The 27827-nt window shown below is 31.4% G+C and overlaps 2 protein-coding genes across 3 annotated transcripts in view; one reads left to right on the forward strand and one right to left on the reverse strand.

Annotated features, from left to right (window-relative positions):
- Positions 1-21209, forward strand: part of LOC143244914 (coiled-coil domain-containing protein 6-like) — a 30416-nt gene extending 9207 nt beyond the window's left edge. Inside the window, exons 3-8 of one of the 2 annotated variants that reach the window (XM_076490460.1) lie at positions 5606-5838; positions 8428-8585; positions 13417-13573; positions 16795-16898; positions 19054-19205; positions 20003-21209. In XM_076490460.1, coding sequence (XP_076346575.1) covers positions 5606-5838; positions 8428-8585; positions 13417-13573; positions 16795-16898; positions 19054-19205; positions 20003-20161 — 963 coding nt within the window. In that variant the 3' untranslated portion in view covers positions 20162-21209. The remainder of the gene's footprint in view (positions 1-5605; positions 5839-8427; positions 8586-13416; positions 13574-16794; positions 16899-19053; positions 19206-20002) is intronic. The other variant, XM_076490461.1, reaches the window with a different exon arrangement.
- Positions 21210-22187: 978 nt separating this feature from the next.
- On the reverse strand, positions 22188-27429 carry LOC143244916 (histone H2A.V-like). The gene is made up of 5 exons (XM_076490462.1): positions 27293-27429; positions 27115-27192; positions 24064-24177; positions 23618-23747; positions 22188-22475 (listed from the first exon to the last, which is right to left on the reverse strand). The coding sequence occupies exons 1-5, from the start codon at positions 27293-27295 to the stop codon at positions 22414-22416; spliced, it is 387 nt and encodes a 128-aa protein (XP_076346577.1). The 5' UTR covers positions 27296-27429; the 3' UTR covers positions 22188-22413.
- Positions 27430-27827: the final 398 nt, after the last annotated feature.

The raw sequence follows: 27827 nt of genomic DNA on the forward strand, positions 1-27827 counted from the left end.
AGTTCTCTTTCACTACTCTTGCAGAACTTGATCCTGCCATTGTCTGTAAGCCATCAATAGATGACTGTGTGGCAGCAGTAACTGACTGTTATACAAGCAGCTGCTCAATGTGTTCCTAAAACCTCAACATGTTTCTACGATATCCTTGTCTCTGGTGGAATTCTGCTTGCCACATGGCACAGAAGGCTCAAAAATGGGCCTGGGATACTTTTCGTAGGTATTCTACACTCTCACACCTCATCACTTTCCAGCAGGCCTGTGCACATACTTCATGGGTAAGATGTCAGAGTCATATAGGACAAGATTTGAAAGGGCAGTGGGCAATATAATTTTGTCCTCCTCTCGATCTTGCTCTCTGATGGTCAGGAAGTAGCTGATACCTGGTACATTGCTGATATTCTAGGTGAAAGCTTTTGTCAGGTATCTAGCACTTCTGCTTCTTCCTCCATCTTCTTAGCCATCAAGACTCGAGCAGAGCAATCACCTCTTTCCTTTCAAACTGATTGTCTGTGATTATAATCGTCCATTTACACTGGTGGAACTCAAACTGGCCCTTCATCCGTTTGGCAGTACATTGGTTAGATCTGAAGATGTACACTATGAAATGCTGTGCCTTCTATCTCCCATTTTTCTTGCTGTTCTTCTGATTGTTTTTAACCAGATCTGGCAGGAGAATGATTTTCCTGGTGCCATGCTATTGTCCTACCTTTCACTAAGCCTGGGAAGGATCCCAAGATTCCTTCAAACTACTGCTCAATTGTTTTGACAAGCTGTCTCTGTAAGACCTTATAGAGAATGGTTAATACTCATCTTGTTTGGTTTTTTGGAGGTATGGCATATATGGATTACATGGCCATTTGCCAATTTTTATTAAAATTTTTAATGGTTAGGAGATTCCAAGTTTATGTGGGTTTGACACTTTGTCCTTCTTTTCTGCAGGTACTTGGAGGCCCTCAGTACTGTTGCTGTGTTTTGAGTGCCACACTTTTCAGTATATAGATTAATGCCATCACAGAACAACTCCCTCTTACTGTTGCAAATGGGCTCTATGTCAACGACTTTCACATCTCATGTGAGTCATCAAACATGAGGTATATTGAGCGCCAGCTGCAGATTGCCTTCAATTGTTTATTGAAGTGGACCACAGCCAACTGCTTTAACTTCTCTCTCTCAAAAACTGTTTGCATGCATGTTTGCTGCTAATGGGGTATTCACCTTGATCCTGAACTCCATATTGGTGAAGTTGTGCTGCCTGTGGTCCCTGAGACAAAGTTCTTAGGACTTATCTTTGACCATAAGCTGACCTTTATACCACACATCAAGCAGCTACAGGTCTAATATATAAGAGCACTGAACATCCTCCATGTCCTCTCTTCCACCACTTGGAGTGGATCGATGTTCTATGCTAAAGAGCTATCGTGCTCTTATTCGATCAAAACTGAACTATGGCTCTGCCAGGACCTTGGCCTTAAAGATGCTGAACAACATTCATCATCAAGGACTTCAGCTCTGCACTGGGGCTTTTTACACTTCCCCAGTTCAGAGCTTATACATTATCTCATGAACCTTCTTTGCACCTCTGCCATTTGCAACTGTTTTTACTATATTCTTCGAAACTTCATTCCTTATCACAGCATCCCACATGGGGTTGTGTTTTCCTTCCTCGGTGGGCCATACTTTTTCAGAACAGACGATCTGCCATTGCTCCTTTTGGCCTTCGTATCCAGTTGGATGAATTGGGTCTGTCCTTGGATAACATTGCTGTATCCACTGCTCAGCCCATCCTACTATGGCTTTTTACAGTTCCCAAATGTGACCTATCTTTTAAGTCAGTGGTTCCCAACCAGGGGTGCGAGATAGCGTTCCAGGGGGTGTGAGATAACATTTGTTTTGGCCATCTTCACCTTTATTCTCAAATAAATAATTACTGTAAGGGGTGCGAGAACATATTAAAAAATTTTTTACGGGTGCGGGGCAAAAAAAAGGTTGGGAACGACTGTTTTAAGTCATCTGAGAAAAGCAGACTCTCCTGATTGGAAATACATTCTGTTATTTGTTGAACATCTTTTCAACCATCCTTCCATTCCTGTTTATACAGACGGTTCAAAATCAGATGACTTTATGGGCTCTGCTATGGTTTGTTGTGATTTGGTGGTTGTGTGCATAATCCCATCTACAGCTTTTGTGTTCACTGCTGAACTGTATGCCATTTATCTGGCCCAGGATCACATAGAAGCTAAGGAGTACTCAAGCTGCACTATTTATACTGACTCGCTTAGTTCTCTACTGGTCCTGGAATTGCTTCATGTTAGTTCACACCCTGTTCTCACCAATATTCAAAACCGACTGGTCCATTTGTCTTTAACATTTACTTCTATCCAGTTCTTCTGGATACTGGCTCTCGTTGGTATTTGCGAATGAGCTTACTGACACTGCAGCTAAATCTATCTGCTCTTGCACTATCACTGGCAGTCAACTTAGAGTGAGCAATGTGCAAACAAGTTTTTCTAAATAAAATCCTATATTGGTCTTTGGCCATCTTGATTTCATAAGGATCGGAAAGAGGAAGTTGTTCTAACTAGGCTACACATTGGTTACAGTTTTTTAACTCATCATTTTCTTTTATCTGGACTGATGCACCAATGTGTAGTCTGTGTAACACTCGGGTAACTATAAGCCACATTTTACTTTCTTGCCATCGTTATGACTCTCAACAACAGCACCATATTAAACATGTTGTGTCCCAAGGTTTGTCCATAACGTTAAACAGTGTTATTAGAGATAATGACACTGTCCACCTTGATCAATTTTTTAGTTTTTTAAAGTTCATTAATATTTTTAATGCAATATAAGTTTTTTAATATATACATTAGACCTTTTTTAATGTAATACCCTCTTAAGAATCAGTCCATCTAGTTCGATTTGAAATTAGACAATGGCTGTAACATCAAATAACTTGAAACCAGGACTGGAGAGGACAACTTCAGGTGACTAACATTTCTGTTTGAACTATCCATTAGTCATCCTGGTGAGTTATTATTAAAATTTTGCTCCAAGTCTTTTTCAACTTTTTGAAAATGGCCATAATGTCAAATAACTCGGAACCAGGACTTGAAAGGCCAACTTCAGGTGACTGACAGTGGTTTTTATACTTATCTGTTAGTCTTCCTGGCGAGTTATGATAATTACAATTATGTTACAGAAAGTCCTTTACATCTTGTATCACTGCAGTTTTCTCTTACTGCTGTAGACTAGATGTAAACATTGGTTTTATGCTATTTATGTTTTTGTTGTTGTTTTTTTTTCAAACCTGGTTTTCTTTTACCTTAATTTCCTTTTATGAATTTTACTGAATTTAATTTTAACTTTTTACTGGATGTTTGGCGGATAGTCTAGCTGCTTTGTGCCATAAAACACCAAATCAATCAACCAATCTTCCAGATTTATTGACCTTGTCAGTGATGTCGAGAAAACCCACTTGTAGAGAAATATATTTGTCAAAATGGCTCGTTTGGGTTAAGAATTTTTTACGTATTGGAGTGAACAACGTTTCGACCTTCTTTGGTCATCGTCAGGTTTTTTTCTTTGTGAACCTGACAATGACCAAAGAAGGTCGAAACGTTGTTCACTTCTCTATGTAAAAAATTTTCTCAACCCAAACAAGCTGTTTTTATATATATATGACCTTGTCAGTGACCTGCCTTTCTGGAATGGGATGTTAATGTGATCCTCCATACCTGTACTTTACCTCCATTCGAACTTATATCCTCATTTACTTTGGTTCATGCCCCTTGTTATTTGATGCAGTTGGCTTATTCTTCCTTTCCATTCCCAGCATACTTTGTACTGTGTTACCTCTCCAAATCTGACATCTCACCTTTTTCCTACTTTTTGTGTTTATCGACCTCTGGAGGAGATCCTACAAATAGGCATCTGGACCAACCCTAACAAGTTCATCTCCTATTATTTACATCATATCACAGTTTCAGCATCCTCATGTTTCGTCTTCCACCTGTAGCTATACTCCAATTTTTGTTGCAACTCTGACACTGGGTAAGTTTTTATTAATATTTTCTCTCAGGGTTGCAGTTTTTATGCTTTCATTGAAAATGTAGTAAATGATACCTGACCAGGTATTCTTTAAATCTGCACATTACACCTTGTTGAACAGTGCTCAAAATACTACACACTCATCTTTGAGATGGGGTGTTTTCATATGATCACTCGTAGGTGAATAACCTGTGCTGTTTTTTGCATAAATAGGCCCTTTGGAGGGGGTACGTCTGTTCTTTCCTCACACTGGTCCCTCCTTCTAATCAACGTGGAATTGTAACTAATCTTGTGGAAAGAGAGAAGTATCATATCAGAAGTTATAATTTTCCTATTTTTAAAATGTATTTCTGATAGGTACCTCCCTCTTCTTACACTTCCCACCCTTTCTCTGCACTTACTTCTGGTGCTTCTGTCATCTGCTAAATTTTCAAAGTGATAGTTCAGTGGAAGTGCATGGAAGTTGTCACATGCATTGCATGAGTATGCTATACTTTTTTTGGCTGATAGGTAATGCTTGATGATTTGCAGGAAACACATTGGAATAATTTTATTTCAATAGCAGAGTGTAGAAGGCTTTTGGCATGCATGATAAAAATGTTCACATATTGAAGTCAGCAATGAATGAGAATAGCCAATTTTGTGAGTGGAGGGTACCTATCATAAATACATTTTCAGTTTCAAAAAATTATAACTTAGCTTTGCCCCTGAACCTCCCTGACAAGTGGCAATCCCCCTTGACCTATGTAGTATGAGAATCTCCTGAAATCTCTTCTACTTTTGAAACCTACCTTTCTATTTTAAACAATAATGATAGCCCTGATCTAGTAGTAGGTTTGTAAGGTCATTAAACTCAATTCTGGAATTATATTTGTGTTCCTGATCTTCATTTGGATCCTGCAGGCACAACGTTTTAAACTGTGTTCAAATCCCAGTAACTAGCATGTGAGACCAAATTTACCATATGTATGCAGGTACCACAAGCTGCTGTTTTAACATGGTTTTGTGTGTATATGTGAATCATGAGGGAGCATTTACTTCTACACTTGAACATGGATTTGTTTTATTTAAGGTAATGAAAAAGTACAGTAAAGGAAAAATCTCTAAAGATGTGAATTAAGTGTGTGTAAATACTGTACATGGATAATGGTATGTGAAAACGAATCACTAAAAAGTAAATTGATTCTGTTTGTCACCTTCTCCATTGCAATGATATATTTATTACTCTAACATAATAACATGGCTGAAATATTTGTTTGCTGTTTCTTTCTGCTTCTTTTTTTTTTTTTTTTTTACTTATTAGCAACTTCATAGGAATACAAATATTTCTAGGAAAAACTAAACAATATATTGAAGCAAGTTACTGGGAACTTTCAATAATATATTAGGTGTTATTTTAGTGTCAGTGTTGAAACTTCATAGGGACTTTTTTTTCCTTCTGTGGTTATATTGAATTTTGGTATTATTTTGAATGAAAACACTGAAGCATTGAAGTAAATAATTATGATTACAAATGTAGAAGCTGCATAATTTTTTCTTTTTTTATGGTTTTTAGTTACGCCATGAGAAAGTTCAGCTGGAACAGACACTTGAGCAAGAACAGGAGGCTTTAGTCAACAGACTGATGAGAAAAATAGAAAAGTTAGAGGCTCAAACTTTGACCAAGCAATCAAACTTGGAGCAGCTACGTCGAGAGAAAGTTGAACTGGAGAACACCCTTGAACAGGAACAAGAAGCCCTTGTTAATCGTTTATGGAAGCGAATGGACAAACTTGAAACAGAGAAGAGGTAGTTTTGAACATATTTCTTTTGTACGCAAGTGTTTCACTGAACTTTTGATAGATGTATAAAGCAATTAGTGCTAGTTAATTGAGTCCGTAGTGTTGAATTTTTGACATTCATTGCATGTTACGTTGTTTTTCATACCATTTAGTAGAAATGTAAGAAGTAATTACTTCAAACAGGTCCTGTTTAGGTAATTTAAGTGCTGCCAAAAGATTGAAGACCATTAGCCATTAAACAATCATTCATGTACATCTCGCAAAATGTAATGAATATTTAGTGCATAAGTAATGTTAAAATAAACTTCTTGTCTTTGTAAAAACTAAATTGTTTCTATTCTGAAAATGTCTTAACAGAACAAACACAGTGTTTGGTTTCATAAATATTTCTGATGCTAATATTTCAAATAATATACCTTTCATGAGGAAAATGTTTTGTTTTTTTGTATTTACAAACTTTGCATACAAGGGGGGTCAGATCATGCACTTATGATAAAAATTTCTATTTATGTAGTTATACGGCTTACTTTATTGGATTGGGGCACAAGTAACTATATAGTCTTTACCGAAGAAAATAAATTATTAAGGTCATTAAAATCAATTTAATTATTGTTTGTTTCACAGTAAGAAACTGTTTTGAATGAAACAACAGTAAAAGTTACTGTATAATAAGTACTGAAGAAAATGTTAAGATTATAATCATCTTAATTACTGTTTTTCTTTTCATAAATTAAATTTTGTTTTGATTAAGACAACAGTAAAGACATTTTGCATCATTCTGTATGCATTAAAATACCACTTAATTTTTCTAAACTTGCTTAAAATCTGTTTAATTTTTGAAATGAGTAAACTCTGTTCTCATTTGTAAGTTTTTCTTACATTTAAACAACTACTTTAAATCCTTTAATACTGAAAATGTGGTTATTTTTTACTTTATTTGATATTATTTTTCTTGCAGCATGCTATTTAGCTTATTAGAGCTGCATGCCCATGAAATTCTTTTTATTGAGGTTGCTGTTGGGTCAGGACATACAGATAGATCATATGATTATTCCTAATGGTCTTTTACATAAATAAACCTAGTAGAATTGCTCTATAAATTGTAAAAATATTAAGTTTAAAAAGAAATATTAATAAAAAGTTATTAATCAGTGATGTGGGCAGTAAATGATTTTTGCCAAAGTTCACCATTAATTATGGTTTGATTCAAGCTCTCGTCCTCAATTATACTAAAATTTAATTAATTAGCATTGTTACATAGTATGCTTAGACAACATCCCTGGGCTAACAGTCAAATCATGAAGTTTAACATTTCATTGAAGATTTTTATCACATTTTAAGATTTAAATAATAAATCAATAGAATTTATCTGTGTTATTATTATATTAATTAAACATTGTTTCAGTATCTTGTTAATTAATGTAATCAAGGATTGGGCCACACTAATTGAACAAATTTACCACTGAATATCAGATTGCATAAATAATTATACCTTTAAACAAAGGATAAACTCAAAGTAACTGTCTAACTTAAGCATAAAATTTGTTTACAATGCTGGTGAAGTTTCAGTTGTCATCTATAATCACTCTTAATGTTATGTAGTATTCTTCAAATACTTTTACAGCTTCTTTGATTGTGTTTTTCGTACTGTTAGTGCCCCTTTCTGCAGTGACAGCTCTGTATATGTTACTGAATTTTACACCATAAGATGTGTCCACATTCATTTTACAGTTTTAAGCAAGTTCTTTACAACTAGGTATAAGTTAAACTGTGTTTTTATTCTGCTAGAAATAGTTGTCTTGTGTATCTCTTGACCCGGCATGGCCAAGCCTGTTACAGCATGTGATTCGTGATCTGAGGGTTGCAGGTTTGCATGCCTATCATGCCAAACATGCTCGCCCTTTCAGCTGTGGGAGTGTTATATTGTGACGGTCAATCTCACTATTTGTTGGTAAAAGAGTAGCCCAAGAGTTGGCAGTGGGTGGTGATGACTAGCTGCCTTTCCTCTAGTCTTACACTACTAAATTAAGGATGGCTAGCACAGATAGCCCTCGAGTAGCTTTGTGCAAAATTCAAAAACAAACTTACGTATCTCCAAAGTTCTACTGCAATGTTATGTGTTATGACAACTGGACATCATTGATAGAATTTGTTGAATATCTTTATAAGTAAACATTAAAACAAATTTGTCTTCATGTATAGAATAATATGTATTATTTAACTTGTAAAGAATGTTGATAATGTTTTATAATGAAAGCAAACCCAAGCTCAGGATGTGTAGTGTGTTGTTAGTAGATCTTGCATATACAAGTACATATACCAGTTTCAGTTTTGTGAATGAGACAGTTGTGAACCATTTTTCACTGCTGTGTTAATACATATAGATATACACAATAAGAGATATAATAAAAACCTAAAAACTGTACTATGGTAAATTTTTATTCCCAGCTGTAATTAGAGTAAAGTTAAAAGTAGATTCTTAATGAACTTCTAGTTAGTCAAAAACAGTTAGATGCAGTTAAACTTCTACATCTCTGTGCACATAAAATTGAATACACAATTTTTCTTTAATTTGTATTTGCATTGGTATATTTAGGATGCTTCAACAAAAACTTGATCAGCCAGTCTCTGCACCAACTTCACCACGAGACATTAATAACGGTGATACAGCTGCCAACTTGACACTTCATGTACAGCATTTAAGGAATGAAGTTGCAAAGCTTAAAATGCAGTTGCTAAATGCCCAACAAGAGCGTAAGTCAAAACATGAGTACATAAAATTTAAAGTTGTAAGATTTGACAGTTTTCAAATTTCTATATTTGCTGAATTATTTATTTAAAAAAAGGTGGTTTGTATATCATTTTATAATGGAATTCTGCTAACATGTCATGCAAGTTTAAAATATAAATGTAGCTTCTTTCTTTGCCATAAATTTTTCTCTTATAAAATGAATAAGTGTTTGTTGTACCTTGAAAAGCATTGATGCATTTAATGTTTTTTGTTTTTTTTAAGTTACTGAAGTATGAATAGTAAGTTTTAACTATCAAAAATGTATCTTAAAAGAAAGTTACTGTACAAAATGATAACTGTTAGTAAGATCAATAATAATAATTTTTTTTTATCCCCCATAAAGTTTAACCCTACAAAATCTTCACAAAATGTGGGCCTTTTTTTTAGTACACATTAAAAATTTGTTGTACATAAACCAGGTTTTTCATTAGTGTTTTTGTGAATTTCTAGAGCCTTTAATGTGTAATGTATCAGTATGGGTAAAATGTGTCTTTTGTGATAAGAATAAAGTATTTACATAACTTTTTAAACACCCTAAATGGATATCAAATTTCTTTTTTTGTAAAACTTTATTAATTGTCTCTAATTTTTCTCTACCCTAATACTAACTCTAGAGAAATAATGAATGTACAGTGAAAAGTTGAAAAATATGAAATACAATGAATAGTACAGTGTTTATTTAAAAAAAAAAGTTTTACAATTTTTCTTAGTAGTTTCAGTGGTTAACTTATTCACATCAGTTTTCTTTTAATTTTATTGTTGTATTGCTTTACATTGAAGTTTAAAAAGTTCTGTAACTGTGTGGATCACCAAATGTGAACAACATAAGCTAAGCAGTTTTTTTTGTCAGCTAAGACCTTACAGTGAGAGATTTCAGTTTAGAATTGTAACATTTAAATGGTTGAGAATATGATTTTCTATTGATTTATAAATGCCCATCAGCCATATAAACTTGATTAGCAAACAGCCTTGAAAGTCAGAGAGAAAGGTAAGGGTTTGACAAATGTTTTGTTATCTTGGCAAATCTTATTTTAGAAGTGAAAAAATAGGAACTCAGATGAATCATATCAAAAAGAAAAATGAAGATTTAGATTCTTTTTAATATTTTTTTTAATTAATATATTAACTTAATATAAATATTTGATATATGAACTATGTTTTTATTCCAATTCCATTGTCATATATTGATAAGTCATTTTACTGAATTGTAAATGTAAAATTGTAAAAGGTATGACATGCTAATTTTGATTTGTTTGTGCAAAACTGATTTAACACCTGATTATTACAGACACAGGGCCTTCAGCTTTTGAAATGGGTAAGAAAAGGTTCATACTAGGTTTGAAAACCTTGAATGTACATAGAAATAAAACTGGTTTCAAGTGCACCTGAAACTCTGGAAAAACCAGTATTTTAGGGGTAATTATTGATAATTTGAGTTTAATTTTAAGGGGAGATACAATCACTTTCTGCACGTACATGCACCATTGCTGTAAAGTACAACAGCTTTATCATGGAATTCATGTTGAAAGTTTTGCTTTCATTTAATTTCCCAGCCACATAATCTCAATCTGCATTTTAGTTCTTGTTAGTTCCCTGCTGAGATGGCAGTAAATCTTCAGATTTATAACACTAAAATCAGGGGTTCAATTACCATCAGTGGACAAAGCAGATAACCTGATGTGGCTTTGCTATAAGAAAACACACAGTTCTTGTTAGTGACATGCATGGATATAGTGATAACATCTGTTAATTTAATAATTTATAGTGGAGGCCTACATTCACCTTGAAGGCCTTGCAACTTAGCATACTGTTGCTTTTGAGTAAATGATGAGTGTATAATAACATGTAAACTTTGTATAGGTCAGTAAATGTGAATAGGATTTTCCCAAATTACAGGTCAAAAACTGATGCATCTAAATAATAATGTCTTTAACAATCTGTGGTTTTGTTATGAGCGATACAATGAGTGGGTTTGGTGCTGAACCCAATAAACACAAGTAATTTTTCAAAGTTTATAAAAAGAACAATAGACATAAGTGGGAAGGGTGAAAGTGCATTAAGAAGAGCCAAAAACATCAAGAATATGTAATTATTAAGTGGAAAAAGTGGTAATTCTTACAATAAAGGATTTCTTCAATAGGTCTGTATTTAATCATTATCAGTGATAGTGATAAAGTGTAAGCTTAAAGATAGTTTAGATACTTGCACAAATTCAAAACCAATGGGTAACGTCATTGTTAAAAAAGACCTTGAAGGTAGAAGTTAAATGGACATTTTATGGTACCTACACCCATCATTCCTACAAGTTTCGAGAGGAGGTTTGTATCATGTCTTAATATTTCCAGAAGCTAAGTAAACAGAACTTTTTAAAATAGAGAGAAACAATGTTAAGATACTTGATGATGCATGATTTGGTACAAAGTTTCTTTGAAAGTTTGAAAGAGAAAACCTAATGTGAAAAAAAATTATGGATATTTTTATTTCTGCTTTTTTTTCATAAAATTAATTAAATATGGCTAAATTTAATATTCTGCCTGTCTTATATCTAGGTCTAGATTAGTATCTAGATTTTATGATGATGATAATAATAATAACAACCATTTTATAATGTGGGTAAATCTTAATTCTGTATAAAAATATTACTGTAATGTATAAGTGGTGTATGGAATATGATATAGGCCTGTACACATTTTGAATTAGAAATCTTAATTTCTTCTTTTCTTGGATCTGTATTGTTTGATACCATATAATGGGGAGAGAAAAAGCATGGTTAAAATATTTAAAATTATCTGTAAATTTTATGCATTTGGATCACCTTATTTAATGTGTGCATGTGTGTGTGCAAGTCTTTTTAATTTTTAAGTGAAGAGCTCTTGTATTGCTTTGTAATGAAAGCTTTAACTATCCTAGAGACCAGCCTCATAACCATTTTGTGCTATTTTGTAGTTTTCATGTTATAATTATTAAATTAATAATTCTACCTGCATGAAGCTTCATATTATCAGTGAACATTACTAGGCTTTTCTGTGCAAAATTTATTTTTTTTGTTAAGTTTTAAGATTTCTTTAGTAATATTTTTCTTCTGTGTTTTTTCTTTTGAATGTACATATCCAATATGCAAAGTAGTTTTGATTTGAAGATTAAAAATTCTTTTCTGCATCAGAAAATTTTCAAAATTCACGTGCAAAGTCTTTATGCTTCAGGTAATTATCAAACTTTTGTTTTTTAGAAAAAAAATGTTATTTTCATTACTGTATCTCTGTACAGGTTGGACTGATTTGACATCCTTGTAACCACCATAAAAATTTGGAAATATTAATTATGTTTATTTGTTCTAGAAAGACTACAGATTGTAATGTGTAAACATATTTTAAATTTAAATAGATTAAATCTAATAACAATATACTTCTATATTTTATTATATTATTCTTTGAGTTGTGTCTTGCTAACAATACTAAAATTATACTGATTTGGTGTAAGTGCACTGATGTTGCCATATATAAAGAATATAAAACTGGCCTTTACAAAGTGAGCTGTCTTGACTGTATTTTAGTAAACTAGTATTTTGAAAATGAAATCACTTTTGAGTTGTAATGTATTTATATACATACATACATACATTTACTATTTTCAGATAAATTCTTAAAACATAGAAAAATAAAGAAGTACAGCAAACAATTATCTTTTCTAGTTATGAGTATTGTATTTATTTGCTACTTATTGTAGGTTGCTAAGTCTTATCAAATCTTCACATAGAGGATGTGAAACAAATGTTTTTTGGTTTTATATATACAATTTGAAATAAACAAAAATCATACATTACTATAGCAATACCACACAATTCCACTATAATTTATGGAGCTTAGTAACTAAGCTGTATTTGTATCTAAAAAAAGAAACATGAAATTTCAATCTCGCTATTGTTTTGCCTTACTGCTTGGAATCTTGCATAAGAAGAAAGAATTTGCTGTGCAAAAATTTTGAGAGGCTGAAAAAAACTCAACTGTGGGGATATTCTGAGCCTTCAGTTAATTATACATACATTATTAGGCAAAGAAGGTGTATGTAAACAGGTATTTTCAAAAACTGAAGAGGTGGGTGGAGCCACTTAAGTAACTTTAATAAATATATTAATATCTCAGAATACAGAAGGGATGGGAGGTTTTTATTTTATATCTGAGCTTCTCTGTATTGTTAATTTGAATACCTAATTCATGAAAAACTATAGATTGTTTCTCGACGTGACAAACAATTAATAAGAACCAATGCTGCATTTAATATACCATGTGATACACAAAAATGTATATTTAGAATTTTTTTAAGTATGCACTTTTAAATTAAGAAACTAACTAATGTATAATATTAAAATTTGAGTTATAACCTACAGTTTGATACAATAAGTTACAATTATTGATTGGGATGTCATTGAGTTTACAAGTAATCCTGTCATGATGGAATCTTAGGTTGAGTTAGTAGCAGGGTGTAACATAATTTAACTTGAGACAGCATCCTGGGCAGGAGATTTCTTGAACTAAAAAGTTCTTATTGTCATGGCTAGTTTTTACCTTTAAGATTTGCAAGAAAGATGCATTATTATACAAACAAATGATGATGTGTGTATCGTAAATGTCTAGGCCATTGTTATAAAACATTAAACTAAAGAGTGTGATACTGTTACATTTATGTTTTTTAGTTAATGATGCAATACATTTTTCTCTGCACATGCTTTGTATATAGCCTTCTGTAGAGTAATATATTTGTTTTTAATACCTGCATAATTTAAACATTGTGCAGACTCTGAAAAGATGGCTCAGTTTGCCATGGATGAAAAGCAAATACGTGAGGAGAATATTCGACTTCAGAGAAAGTTACAAATGGAGATGGAACGTCGAGAAGCTCTTTGTCGTCATTTGTCAGAAAGTGAATCTAGTCTGGAAATGGATGAAGAAAGGTGAGACATCCTATTAACCCTTTTGCTGTGGCTGGAACATATATTTTGTAGTCTGCTGGGAATATACGTCCCAGCCGCAGCAAGTGGGTTAAACTAAAATATTATACAGTTGGAGGTAATATCTTAGTTAGTTTTCTAAGTACAAGTTCTGATATTGTCATAAAATGTTTTTTTAAACAAAAAATAGTAGAAAATGTGTTGATCAAATACAAATTTTGATTCACTCCAACAGAAAGAATGTTGTTAACAGAATTACAGTGTTATATCTTCTTTCAAGGTGTAAAAAAATAGTATCAATGATTGTTCAATTGTTGTTCAATTATGTGAGAAACATTCATTTTGTTAATATTTTTACAAAGTGTGATCAGCTGGCTAGTACTGCCAGCGAATTCTATACACATAATTTGAAAGATGTTTTAGAAAAATCATCATATAATTAAAAGTTAAGAAAAAGGTTATCAAACTTGAATAATATGCATGCTAGTGATTCATAGGTGTAAAAAAGAAAAAAGCTTTCAAATTTGTGTCATTCTATTATGTTGTTATGGCTGTGGTAAACACTTCCAAATCTTTTGAGATATACCAGTATTCTAGCAGCTTTAGGATGGTCTCTAGTAGTGTGTCCTAAACATTTTTGAATAAATTTAACCCCATAATAAAATAACTTGCAAAGTTTTTCCTTTTATGTTTGAAGCCAAATTTCAGTACTAAATTTTGATAAACAGATTAATATGTGGTGATTGCAGAACAGCCACAGTGAAAGGAGAATGGTTAACAAGCTGCTTGCTTCTAGTGGATATAACTAGTTAAATAGCACAAGTATCCAGGAAGTATTGTATTTTCAGTTCCATGGTTTTTAACCCCAAAATTTGGAATTAATCATACAGAAATTTCAGAAGAATGATTTGTGAATTGTTACAACTGTCAACTGTTGATATACCTGTAAAACATGCTATTCAGTCATTCATATTGCAAGATTCTAAGTACAAAATTCTAACTAACAAGATTGTTTTATGTTCCCATTTAAGCTGTATAGGATACCCAAGCTAATATCAGGCTAACATTATCTAGTCTATGCATTGTATTTTGCTTGGCAGTGTGCTGTTAGTGTGAACATACAAATTCTAATATGAGTTATGGCTGAGAGGTATGAAATATGAACACTGTAATCAGTTAGCAAGGTGAAGGGCGAGAACATGGATGTATTGACAAGATTAAACCTACTTAGATAAAATAATTGTGACAACCTGTTTAATGTCAAGCAAATTGAGTTTGTTTGAAGAGCCTGGGTTTCATGGAGATTTAAAATAAGTTACATAAATTCATAATCAATTCAGTTGCAAACTCAGTGAGAAATCTTTAATTTTTTTATTAAATTATTTATTTTTCTTACTTGAGTTAATAAATTTCAGATTTTTACATTTTAGTTACTTGTATAACAATAAATAAAACCATACCTTAAAAAAAACAACAGATTAAATATTTAGTTTGCTTATTTTTTGCTATATTGTATTTATCTTATAAGTTTGTAGTTTGTGATAAAGTCCCGACATCACATAGGTATATTTATAAAGTGGAAAATGTGCAATTTTTATCAAACAGTGCTGTGTTATACAGATTTGAAATATTAGAATTTATTTCAGTATTTTCAGTAAACTGTTTTGATGTCAAGTCTATTAGTATGCATTTATAATAGTAATCTAATTAAGTTTTGAAAAATGTTATTCACTACTGCAAAACATGACAGGTGGAGCAACGTGAATATTCCATTGTATTTGTTGATGCACCTGGTTGTTGAACTTGTTTTCGTGCAGATTGTGAAAGGCTCATCTGATCCAAAACTAACATACCAAAGCCAACAGTTTTTTACCAGTGCAATAACAAACTTAGTTCAGTTTTTTGTTTCTAGCTCTGTTGTATCAATACTTTCACCAGAAGCAGTAATTGGATTGGAGTTGTCATCATTTAAATACTTGCTGCACCAAAAACTAGATATACTAGGGTTCTATAATCATATTGAAACATAAATAGATATAAGGGTGTCAGATTCATTGAGATCTATACAAAAGCATGCCAGCTGGTTACAGGTATCATTGCTTAACTGTTCTTGCTTTGTTTGTTCTCAGGTAAAGATCTGACCACCTATTATAAGAAACTGTTTTCAAGTTATGTTGAATTTTCCACTCAAGAACAAGATGCACCTTTTGTTAGACACAGAAGCACAACTTTTACTATACAGAAGCTGTCTGATCTTGATGAACATTCTAAAGAGAATGTGAAGCAGTTTGATACCTTCTTGGGTGGATCACTACAAAGTGACCTAGAGAAGTGGAAGGTTAGGTGGACCCAGTGCAGATGCAAGACTGAAATTTCAATTGCATAGAAACTTTATTTTTAGAAGGAAAACCCTCTATCCATAAGTTTTAAACAAATCTTAACTACTAATTAAGCACTGTAAGACATGAAATACAATGGGAGTCAAATGGCTTAATGGTTTGGCACATATCACTTCCAATAGATATTTGTGTGAAACAACACAAAGTTCTAAAGTTCTATTCTACTGTAGTTTTTTTTTTAAAAGGGGGGGGGGTTAATACTACTATAAGGCTTGACTGAACCTTATTTGCTGAGTGAATACCCACTGAACTCATTTCCTTATGGTTGACACTAAGTACTATGTAGTTTGTTTTTGAAGTTTTGATAGAACAAGAAGTTTTTAGTAAAATATTTGGCTCAGATTTGCTTTAAAAAAGACCTAAATAGTTCAAAATAAGAAAAACATTATAAATTAACATTAGTACAAAACTGTATGTATATAGTGAACAATATTTTTCATCAGAACTTGCATGCATTTGTAGATTGGTCCAGTAATAAAATGCATGTATGATACCCTCAACAGTATGCAGGGTTACGTTTGTAAATGTTGATTGAAATGATCCATTGTCACCAGAAAATACCTGTTAATTAAAAATTTTGTAGAAAATAAATCTCTTTTTGATATATTACAATAAAGTTTATAGAAGTCAGGATATCCTTAACATTGTAGGTTGGGGGGGACCCCTGAATTATAATCTTAGGTGTGTCAATGTACAAGTTTAGTCAGAGATGTGGTTACAGTGCATACAGATATTACATAAGAACCTTGTGTATACACAAACAGATAAAATAGTAGTTGCTTGATTACCTAATTGAATACTAATTTGTGAGTATTTTTTATTCAGGCATTTTAATGAGATGTCTCAAGGCTATAATGTGCGGCAGAGGACTGTCTCCAGTCCCATTCCTTATAAGTCCTCTCCTAACTCTTCTAGACCATTAAGCCCAGGTAAGTATATACCTTTTTTCCTGTACTGCAGATTTGTCTCTACTGTTGGTTGCTTAATTCTTTCAGAAAAATTTGTTTAACTATTGAATTGGATGTTACTGAATAAGTTTAGGCAGTAAAAGTACATTTTTGATGAAAAAAGCACCTTGAGTTAATGAAAAATGTTATTTTTATTTCACTTGACATTAAATCTCAAACTTAATCAAGAGTGACTTTACTTATGCTGCTATACTCATAATATGTAACATGCTGTACATGTTTAAATATGACTTATAGGACAGTGGAAGTCATGTGAACAGTATTGCCTACATTAAAGCAAAACTCAGTTTTTTAGATGTTCTCGATTATTTGCAAAGTAAACTTGAGTGTATACAAAAAGCCCTCATCTAGACCTCTTTTTCTACAGTTCGATTCGCATTACCTACTCACAGGAAAACACAAAGCAGCTATTGCAGTATGTATGAAGATCAAACATATGTGTAATTCTAAAGAAAACAGACTTAAGGGACTGAAAGATGTATAGCATATACTCAAACTGAATAGTCACTCAAATAATTTACCTCTAGTATATTCTGAAGTGCTACAAAGACTATTAACATAAATTTTGCAAGTTGTAAATAGGGTAGCATGCATACCTTTGTGACTTGACTACTTCATACATCATTGACAGGCTTAAAAAGATACTATCTGTGATCAGTGACACAAATGTCAGGTTTACCTTTAAGACATGCACATAACTAGACAAAATCTTAAAAGAAATTGTAATGCCTTCTGCATGCAATTCAGATAATGCTTGAAAAAAAGAAATGTGTTTGCCTAAAGATGCAGGAGCAGATAATAAATGTACAATAAAAATTGTTAGTTATAAAATAACTCAAATTATACCATAAATTTTGTATGAGAAACATCTCATACATTATATAACAGATTTGTTGAACAAATGTGCCAGTGTCATAACAGATCATTGTGTAGAGGTAGTGATATCTGTCTTCCTTACAAGTAGAAAATCTTGCTATAATTAATTATTTTCTTAAATGTAAAGAATTATTACTTATTTCAAAACTTAATCTTCAAAGTAGTTGCAACACAGGATGGACATTAATCATAGTTAGTTACCCTGTTGTTAACTTCACTTTTTTCTTTAACCCTTTTGCTGCTGCTGGAATATACATTCCTCAGTGTTCCCACTCTCCCTCACACTGTAAATGATTCCTCTTGTCATACAAAATTGCTGCATGTGACATATAGCAATAAAATGAGTTGGAAAGTATTTATTGGCATCCTGTTTAATGTCCATATATGGTTTCCCTCAATGTTTTCCACTAGGCCCTTCAGTATCTAACAAAATGCCTGAGTAGAATGTATAACAAATGCATACCAATTGTGCCCACATTGCTAGAGTGGTGAGTAGTACCCCTATTACTATGTAATTCTGCTTGACTTGAATAACTTAGAAGGTAGTGAAAGTGACTCAAGTGGTGCTGAACTGCATGATGAAGTAGTAATGAAATAAGGTAATGCTAGCTCTCCATGTAGTTTAAATTCATTTATGTTATGTTCAATATCTTTCTTCCCATCAGTATTCCAGTTATATTTGCTATAATTTTGTTAGTCAGTAGATAATGTAAATATTATCTGCATAATGTTCTTCCTGACTTTCCATTTGTCTGTTGAACAAATTTAAAATTGTGTAACCTGGTACACACTGTGTGTAGTAGCTCACTCCTGAAGTAGTTAAAAAATGAAACACTGAGTGAAATAAATATAACCTTGTTCTTGAGTTTATGGTTATTGTTTTTCATCCTATAAAATGTCACTACTTATTAGTATTTTGTTCATTCATGATTCTCTTACATTGAAACCGTGGAATGCAATTTCAAGTTATTTAATGATGGAAAAATAATTATTAAACAAATTATGGCTGTCTTAACTGTACATTATTTATGTATTAAGCTGCATTTCCTCTAACTTTTATTAAAACACGTAACAATTTTATTTTTAAAATCTGCAGTAGGAGTTTTCAGATCTTTATTTTTTCTATTTCAGAAATAAGGAAGTAGTATTATATGATTTTTATACTTAGGTTTTAGTTTTAAGTTTCCAGTTAAAATGCATATTTGTTTATTTAGTATTATGACGATGAATCATGTTTCAGGTGTGGGATTTGGAAATCCAGACATGATCAGCTCTCCAAGTCCACTGGGTCACTGTCCACATTGCATGCAGCCTATTTATCAAATTATTGCTCCAAGTGGTTACTTACCCAGTACTTCACCACCACCATCTCTTTTGAACATCCATTCTACTGTATGTATCCAATACAATCTTTTCAGTTTTACTAGATATAAAAAAACTGAAGGAAACAGTTTCAATGAATAATTGATAGACCACTAAAAGTAATGAATTCTGTGATTTAAAAAAAAAAAATATATATATAACCTTATATCATCACATTTGCCAAAAGTTGTGATTGAAAAAGTGCATCTTTGCCTCGTTTTGTAGGATATTTGGCCAAAAATGTTTGAAATTGCATATTAAAAGTTGCTTTGAGTGGATGTAATTTAGATGTGCCAATACCCCAGCCACTGTGAAACTATCCAGTGGGTTGTTACCAATTGACTTTTTCTTTCTTTGGTTATCAGAACTAATGTCTAAACAATATGCTTCCATATTTGTTTCACTTGTTTATAATGTCTCAAATAATTTCATAACTGAAAATATACGTGTAGTAGTTGACAAGTTAGAACATTCCATAAATTGAGTTTAATATTCAGTATAAGACCTCCAAATTTTAATGTATGTAAATCATAATAAGGTTTGTTAAATTCTGATTATGGTTCTGCTTTAACTGTTTTGAAAAGTAATTGATTAAATTAGCATTCAGTTAACTGGTGCCTTGCAGTAAATCAAACATGCCTTTGGCTCAGAAGAAACTATCTTGTCAGGATCATGTATCTTATATTTTTCAATATATTCAGAACGTTTTTGTAGTCTGAAAAGTGTCTAAACCTTGTAATTGAAATTAAAATCTGAACAAAATGAATGCTAGCATGGTAAAGGTAACTAATATAAAAGCAGTAAGTTAGTAATCTGTTTTCTTACAGATTACTTGTCTATTTCAGCGTATTCATCAGGGAGCATCAACAGTTACAGCTCGGCCAACAAGCTCTCAGGAAAAGTTTATCAAACCTGCCCCACCAACTAATCCCCACCATGTTGTAGTTACTTCTCAATCAACTACAACATCTGGTGATAAAAGCTAAATTCAGAGAACCTTTGTGTAGAAGGGTGTCTGATTCCAAAGAAAACACTCAAATAGCAAAAAACAATATTGAATGAAGCTTTATTTAGTCATTATACTAACATGACAAAAAGGGAGATTTTTGAAGAAAAAAAAGTTAAGCTTGAATTTGAAGACCTGCTTTATGTCTTTCACAAGTTCTTATTCCAGTCATTGGCATGTGTTACATAGGAGTGTGATGAATTAATGTAAATAAGCATTATGTTTCTATTGTGTGGTTGAGCATTATCTACATTTTTTGGTGCCTTTAAAAAGAGCTTTTGATTGTATGTTAATTAGCATTTTCACTTGAGTTTTGCAGGTTTAAAAAATTAAAGACTGACAGAATTTTATAAATAATTGTGCTTTTCTATTTTGTTGAATAAATTTATAATTAGTACTTGGCAAACAAAATGAAACTACCACTAAAGAGCATACATCATATTTTTACATGCTTCAGTAGTGACAGGCACACTCATTGAAATTATAAGTTTGACTAGTAAACCTAAAAACTGTTTCAGAAAATGTATTTTATATTTTAAAACTAAACTTCTTTGGTTATTACAAGTTATAGTTGCTTATTCACTTCATTGAAAGTTGAAGAAAACTTGTGAAGGGGGAGTAGAGAGATGCTGAGATGAAATAACTTGATTACACTCAGCCAAGGATGAAATTTTGTAAACCTATCATTCTAAGGAAACTGAAAAACAATGTAATTGTACTGGTGTTATCTACAATAGTCAAAAACGTAAGCATTTTTTTTTCTTAAATTAGTGTATCATATCACAATGTTTTTACAAAACAGTTAAATTAGGTATTAGGATCTTAACAGGGAATGAAAGTTTCATATATAAGTACCATAGTAAATGATCAGAATATAGGGTTTATAAACTTAAGTTTGTTTTGAAAGTAACTTTCAAGATAAAAATATTGGTTTGGGTGAAATATGTAATTAAATATATAAAATCATACAATTATGTCCTTAATGTATTAGACCAAATAAATGCTTGTACTGCAGAGTATTATAGAAATACTAGTGTTGTTTTGAAATAAAGCAACTGCTAACAATTTTACCCAAGATGTTCAGTTCAAAGTGAAAAGGTTAATTTAATAAAGCAATCTGATGTGATGCATTGGGTACATTCATATTTTAGAAAAATTTAGTTATGGTTCTAATTATAACCTGAGCATGCTTTATCTTTTTGAAGTGATTATTTAACTTACTAAATGACATTTTATTGTCAGATATACATCCTTTAAATCAATGTAATGCTTTAATCATTTATACATCTTAGGAAAAAAGAGGTTTAAGTGTAACTTTTAATTTCACATACAGTGACTAGGCCTTAGTTATAGGCAGTAGTCACTACTTAAGGTTTATCATATAGAAAACATTACATAGCTTAAAGCATATGTTGTACTTTGTGTACACATTTTAGAAGTATATATATTTGTCAGCTCAGACCTACCTTCATTGCCATTTATTATAAAAATGTTAAACTTGTAAAATTAGGGTTTATGTTAATAAAACTAACCAAAAGACTTGCTTTTTACACACATTTAGTAATATAAGTGTTAACTATATACTCTAAAGCACATAGCTAATGTATGGACCATGTAAATTAAATTTCCCATGAAGAAAACATAGCAAAAGGTTCTTAATACCATACTTTTACTCAACAATAAAGTACTTTAGCAGGCTGTAGAATGTGATATTCTATTACTGTTTAGTGGACTTACTGGTTATGCACTTTTTAATTTCAATGAAAAGAAGTTAAAGGTGTAACTTATCTGCAGCTGGAATAGTAAATTAGAATTAATTTGGTCTCTGTTTTATATCTTTTCTCCACTGAAAAGAAAAATACTTTAACCTTGATACTAATTACAGCATAAACTGTTTAGTCTAAAGTATTATTGAATGTTTCATTAACTCTGTATTGAATTCCAAAAAAATTAAGTTAGGTATGAGATCACAAGAGAAAAAAATTCTTAAATTCATCACAATCAACTGTTCCATAAAATCATTTTAATAAACAATAGTGACTGGTATTCTGGTTATGTTACATGAACACAAAGAAGTATAATCTAAACTTAGAAAATGTAAAATTATACAGTTATGAACACAGTGACTTGTATTGTGATAGAAGTGCAGATTTAAAAAATGATTGAGCACACTGAGGAATAGTGATGAATAACACTGATATTCAAATGATTGTTGGTAAATTAAAAAGAAATCTATCCTGTTTTTTGGGATCCTTTCTTTCCAATCAAGGACTTGTGAATGTGAGGAATAACACCTGTAAAAGAAAAGATTTTTTTAATAATGCAGTTTGATGGTTACTCTGTGTGAATTCTGCACAAAACTACTAGGACTATCTTCACTAGCACTCTCTAATTTAGCAGCTAGTCAACAGCTACACTGCCCACTCTTGTGCTACTATTTTTAGTGCACAGTGGGATTGACCATAAATAATATTATAATACACCTGCAACTGAAAAGATAGATTGAAGCACACTTGACCACCAGTGCTAGAAAGATTTAGTACAAAACAGTGGAATAAAACAGGTTTTATATTGATTTTAAATCAAGTCATTTTAAAACTTAAAACATTCTGCCCCTCACATTAAGTTTTTGTTTAAAATCTGAAAATAAGTATTCATTCAAATCTTACATCTTTTCATATATTTTTAAACTTATGTAAATTAAAACTTCTAACCTTAATATGTCAAATAGTGTTTTGGTACTATCATTTTTCAGTCCACTTATTAAAACTTTACAAAAATATATTAACACACTAAGTTCTAATATAATAATGAAAATTGGCCAACTTACTTCAAAAGGATGCTCATAACAGGAATATTTTAAGATGGTATTGGGAAAAGTATTATAAATAAGGTAATTCAAAGATGTTAAGCTTAAAAAATCTATAGTCAAAAGTGCCCAACATAGGGCATGTAATATACTCAGTTCAATTTTATTACTTGCCAGGATCTCTACCAACTTACCCTCAAATCTACTTCTATGCCTGAATCACTGGGGCCTCAGAAAGATATGAAAAATTAGTGATAAGTTTTATTTTTGTTCTATACAATTATCTGGAAAAGTCACTGACTGACTAATGAAATTTTGATTTGCTAAATAAATGTATATACAATTTAGATGGCTTTATCTATACAATAAGCTTTAGGTTTGGTCAACATACTGTGATATGTCATTAATATTCAGCCATTTTAAAGGTGGTTTTAAACAGGTTTCATTACAACCTCTAAATTAAGTACTTCCATACTTAATGATACAGGTCCTGTGTAATTACATAACCATTTAACTTAAAGCTTTATCAAATCATTATTAAGTAAACCATGCATGAAGTAAAAAAAAGCAGTAATAAACAACTTTATCAATAATCTAGACACTATTAAAAATTGTCTTTAGGTTTACCTCCACCAGCAATAGTAGCCTTGATCAGAGAGTCCAACTCTTCATCACCACGAATGGCTAACTGAAGATGACGAGGTGTTATCCTTTTAACCTTCAGATCCTTGCTGGCATTTCCAGCCAATTCCAGTACCTTGGAAAAGAATATACATTAATAAAACATCTTATTATAAATTTTCTCCATATTTTACATTACTTTAGTGAATACTAGGTGACATTTTTACAATATTAAGATATTACAATTTATTTACTTTTATAAAAATCATAAAAGAAAATCCCAATATTTTATACACTTCAAAAAAGACTGCAAAAACATCATAAATTTTATATAAAAACATTTCGTATTTTAGATGTTTTTCATAGTAGTTTTATAGTCATTATCTAAATGCCAAATACATCATGAGTTAAAAATACCTACACTTGAGATGTTACCTCACAAACATACTAACCTCAGCAGTCAAGTATTCTAAAATGGCAGCACTGTAAACTGCTGCTGTAGCACCCACTCTACCATGACTGGTTGTTCTACTTTTCAAGTGACGATGAATTCTTCCTACAGGAAACTAAAACACCAAATGTAAATAACTGAATTTTAAGAAATGCACTTAAAACTAGCCCTATATTTTTATAAATACTATTGATAGTGTGTGTGTGTATTTATAGCATACTCATTGTATGCTATGTCTGTATGACAAGCAATGATAGGTTATTATAGGAAGGTCATTCTGCCAATCTACTCTATCGATGGTGGATCTGACTTTGCAAGAACACTACTACTGACTCACAAATCATACAGTCCATTCTATGATACATCCTGCTTCAGCTAGCATATGAGAAAGCATTAGTTGCTATAAATGTTATTCAAATAATTAAGGAAAGTCTAAGGCTGAATAAATTGTTTTAATCTTTGTCTAGATTAACCTTCCACAGTCAACCAGTGTATTGTATTTCTACAATAACAGTCAACTTCTGTATTTTGTATGGAAACATGTTAAACAGGCAGTTGCAAAAAGAAACATAAAAGTATTCAGCAAATTGGTAACTAATGCTTCATTTTCAGCAGAAGTATACCTCTCTCTTCAAAGGTATTTTTCAGTTTGTCATTGCATAGTCCTAATACAAGTCTTTTCTTTTTTAGTTCTATACTTGTATATTACCTTTCTTCAGCATGACTGAATGGTGTCAGTAACATTACTCTACTGTGCACTGATAGTTTTATTGGATATTGCTCTTATATGTAAGCATGTTATTGAATACTGTATAGTTAATATGTTTAAACACCTTGAAGCATTACCAAAGGATCCTGACACTAGCATAAACAATTGACAAAATATTCAGTGTCATCATAATATAATATCTTTAACATCACACCTCATACAGAAAATTCAATGACAACATTCACATTATAAAAACATTCTGGGATTCAATACACACAGAAAATTGAAATGTGTTAATAAACAAGTTTATTTGTGCAAAGATGCTCAATGTTAGTTGTACTGTAGACAAAAATTTCCATATTCTAAATAAAGCTATGTTTTAGTGTTTTTCAAATGATATCTTAAATCAGAATTCTATTCTAATGTAATGTACATTTTTACTCTTATTTTCATTCATTCACGAAGTGTTACAAGTAGTTAGAAAATGCATTTGATGAAATTTTTGTAATTAAACTAATCAGAAAAGTTATTTCATTCTTAATAATAATTATACAATATACAAGTTAAAAATACACATGCAACCACCCATAAGGGCATCTGCAGTTGAAATACCATAAAATAAACATTTCATCAACTTAGTTCTTACAAAAAACAGCCAGTTTTGCTATGATTAATAGTAAAGGTAATATACTAAATATTAAAAATTCTGAAACTTTTCATTCTCCTATTTTAGGTTTATGAACTACACTCTTAACATATTGAAATGTACAGCTACATGAATTATAAAACTAGATCTAAGTAGTTATAAATACCTGATAAGTTTTGAATCAATATTTAGGTTATCATATTTAACTTTATTTTATTTTTAAGTTTTTCAACACTATAACTCTCAACTTTTAATAGGATTCATGCATAAAAGTAAATGTCCACTTAGTATTTAAAGATATGTCATGACCCAGATGGTAAAAAAAAAGTCCAGCCTTCAGTTTGTTTTGTTGATCAACAGAAGCAATTATATCTGTAAATATACTTAAGAAATGATAAAACTGGAAAATGATTCATTCAAGGATGCTACACTCTTAACTTTTTAAGTAGAAAAAAAAAGAACAAATCATAGGCAATTTTACTATTTAAACAGTCCCCATAAAGGTAAAAATAAAAAACCATGTACAACATTTGCAATATAAGAAATCTACATCACACTACAAAGTATTAACATCAAAATCACCACAAAAAGTTTACAAAAGGAAAACAACAACAAATAATGCCATGTAAATTTAATTATAATTATATGTGGCATTCTAATACACAACATTTGCTATATAATACCTTAGTTGAACTACAGTCTGCCATTGCCAGATATGATTTTGACTGTTACTACCCATCATTTGGACACTAACAGAAATTAATATCTCAAGTTTTTTTTGTCCAGTATGTAATCCATTTCATTTTCTTAACATCAAACACTGTCACTATTATTTGCTCCAATAAATATAATTCTCACTAAATTAATAAAAAATAGTTGACACACCTATTCTGCACAAGAAAAATAATAGAGCCCCTGAATGCAACATGGTTAGATCACAATGTTAACCTTCCTTCAACTCTCTAGAGAGCCCCAAGTACACGTCACATTTTATAATAATCACATAATAGATTAAACAGTTTTCAGTTTTAAGTGCACGTGCACATAGAAATACTTTTGTAAAATAAGTGGTTTAAATAAGGCGTTTAATTGTTATGAAAATTTAAAATATTCATATGACTAACAAAAACTATACTTTTGGTCTTTCTAAATTTTTTAACAATAATTACAAGTTCATCAAAATACCACTACTTTAATTATATATACATATAAGGACGTAAAACATGAAAAACTACTGCTTTTATTTTTAAAATACAGTATTAATTTAAACTACGTAGCTTGCTTGTATTTCTAAAACTCTTACTATCATTTAGTACAAGTAGCAGCTAAGTCTCACGGATATTCACTGAAAAAGTTCAGTACAATAATGTTACTATTAAATACTAATGCTACAATAACACTGAATTATTGGAAAAGAATATACATTAATAAAACATCTTATTTCAGTAAAGCCTGAAGTTAATGGTACCAGTAGTGATACTATGCAGAGGCGGGTGTTGGCTTGTACTGTTTTTTACTTCGCACATATCTGATTTCACGTAGCCTCTAAGTTACATAAGCTGTAATCTGCAGGTATAACTAGTAGATTAAATCATAACATATTTATCCCACCTTTTTTAACTTTTTTCTATGGCATTCTTCTTCACTAAATCAAGATTTTAACTTAGACACTAGAATGGTTAAACTTCGGTTTCTACCTGCAAACCGGCTCTGGCCGATCGAGATACAGCCTTTGCCTTCGCTTTTCCAGAATCTTTCCCTGCTTTTCCACCAGCCTAAAGAAGAGAAATACACATATCAAATGAAAACAATTAACTTATCGAACTCTGATGTAATAAAAATATATCTAGAGAAATGAACAAATAGTAAATTCACCATCTGTAACTAAATTTCGTCAAGCACCACTCCTTTGTTAATCAAAACCCAGGAATAAACGTTTCACGCGCGAAATTCTTGGCGTCACAAGTACAAAATAAGTCACATGACTTCAACAGACCATTAAAAAATCTGCAAATCTATCTCTGACGCGCCTTTTATTAACGTTGTACTGAGCATATTATTATAATCAAATTGATATAAGAGATTTAAAAAAAAACGCTAAATATTTATAAGTAAAACTTACTAAGTTAAATTTATGGATTAAAATATGTTATACTTATTATTTCTACTTAACTTAATGTCTGCAGTTTGTTCTAGGATGGAAACTTTGTCACAGATATGTTTGAGCTGTAGCGTTTGCTTTTATGTAATTAGAAAGTGCTTTATATCCCTTGTCATTTTCAATTCTATTTTTGTATACAAAATATTACTCATAAATAATTTAAGCTTTTGTGGAGACACAACAGGTAGTTATCGTCCATTCTACAAAGTTGCATCATGAATTATCGGCCTAAACAATCTATCAAAGAAT

Source organism: Tachypleus tridentatus, chromosome 2 (assembly GCF_004210375.1).
Source record: "Tachypleus tridentatus isolate NWPU-2018 chromosome 2, ASM421037v1, whole genome shotgun sequence".
Classification (NCBI taxonomy): domain Eukaryota; kingdom Metazoa; phylum Arthropoda; class Merostomata; order Xiphosura; family Limulidae; genus Tachypleus; species Tachypleus tridentatus.

Coding starts and splice junctions, on each gene's coding strand:
- LOC143244916 (XM_076490462.1), bottom strand. Junction 23,748..24,063: donor TAGAATACTTGACTGCTGAG/GTTAGTATGTTT, acceptor TTCTTTTCCAAG/GTACTGGAATTGGCTGGAAA. Junction 22,476..23,617: donor GGCTACTATTGCTGGTGGAG/GTAAACCTAAAG, acceptor TTTCTTTTACAG/GTGTTATTCCTCACATTCAC.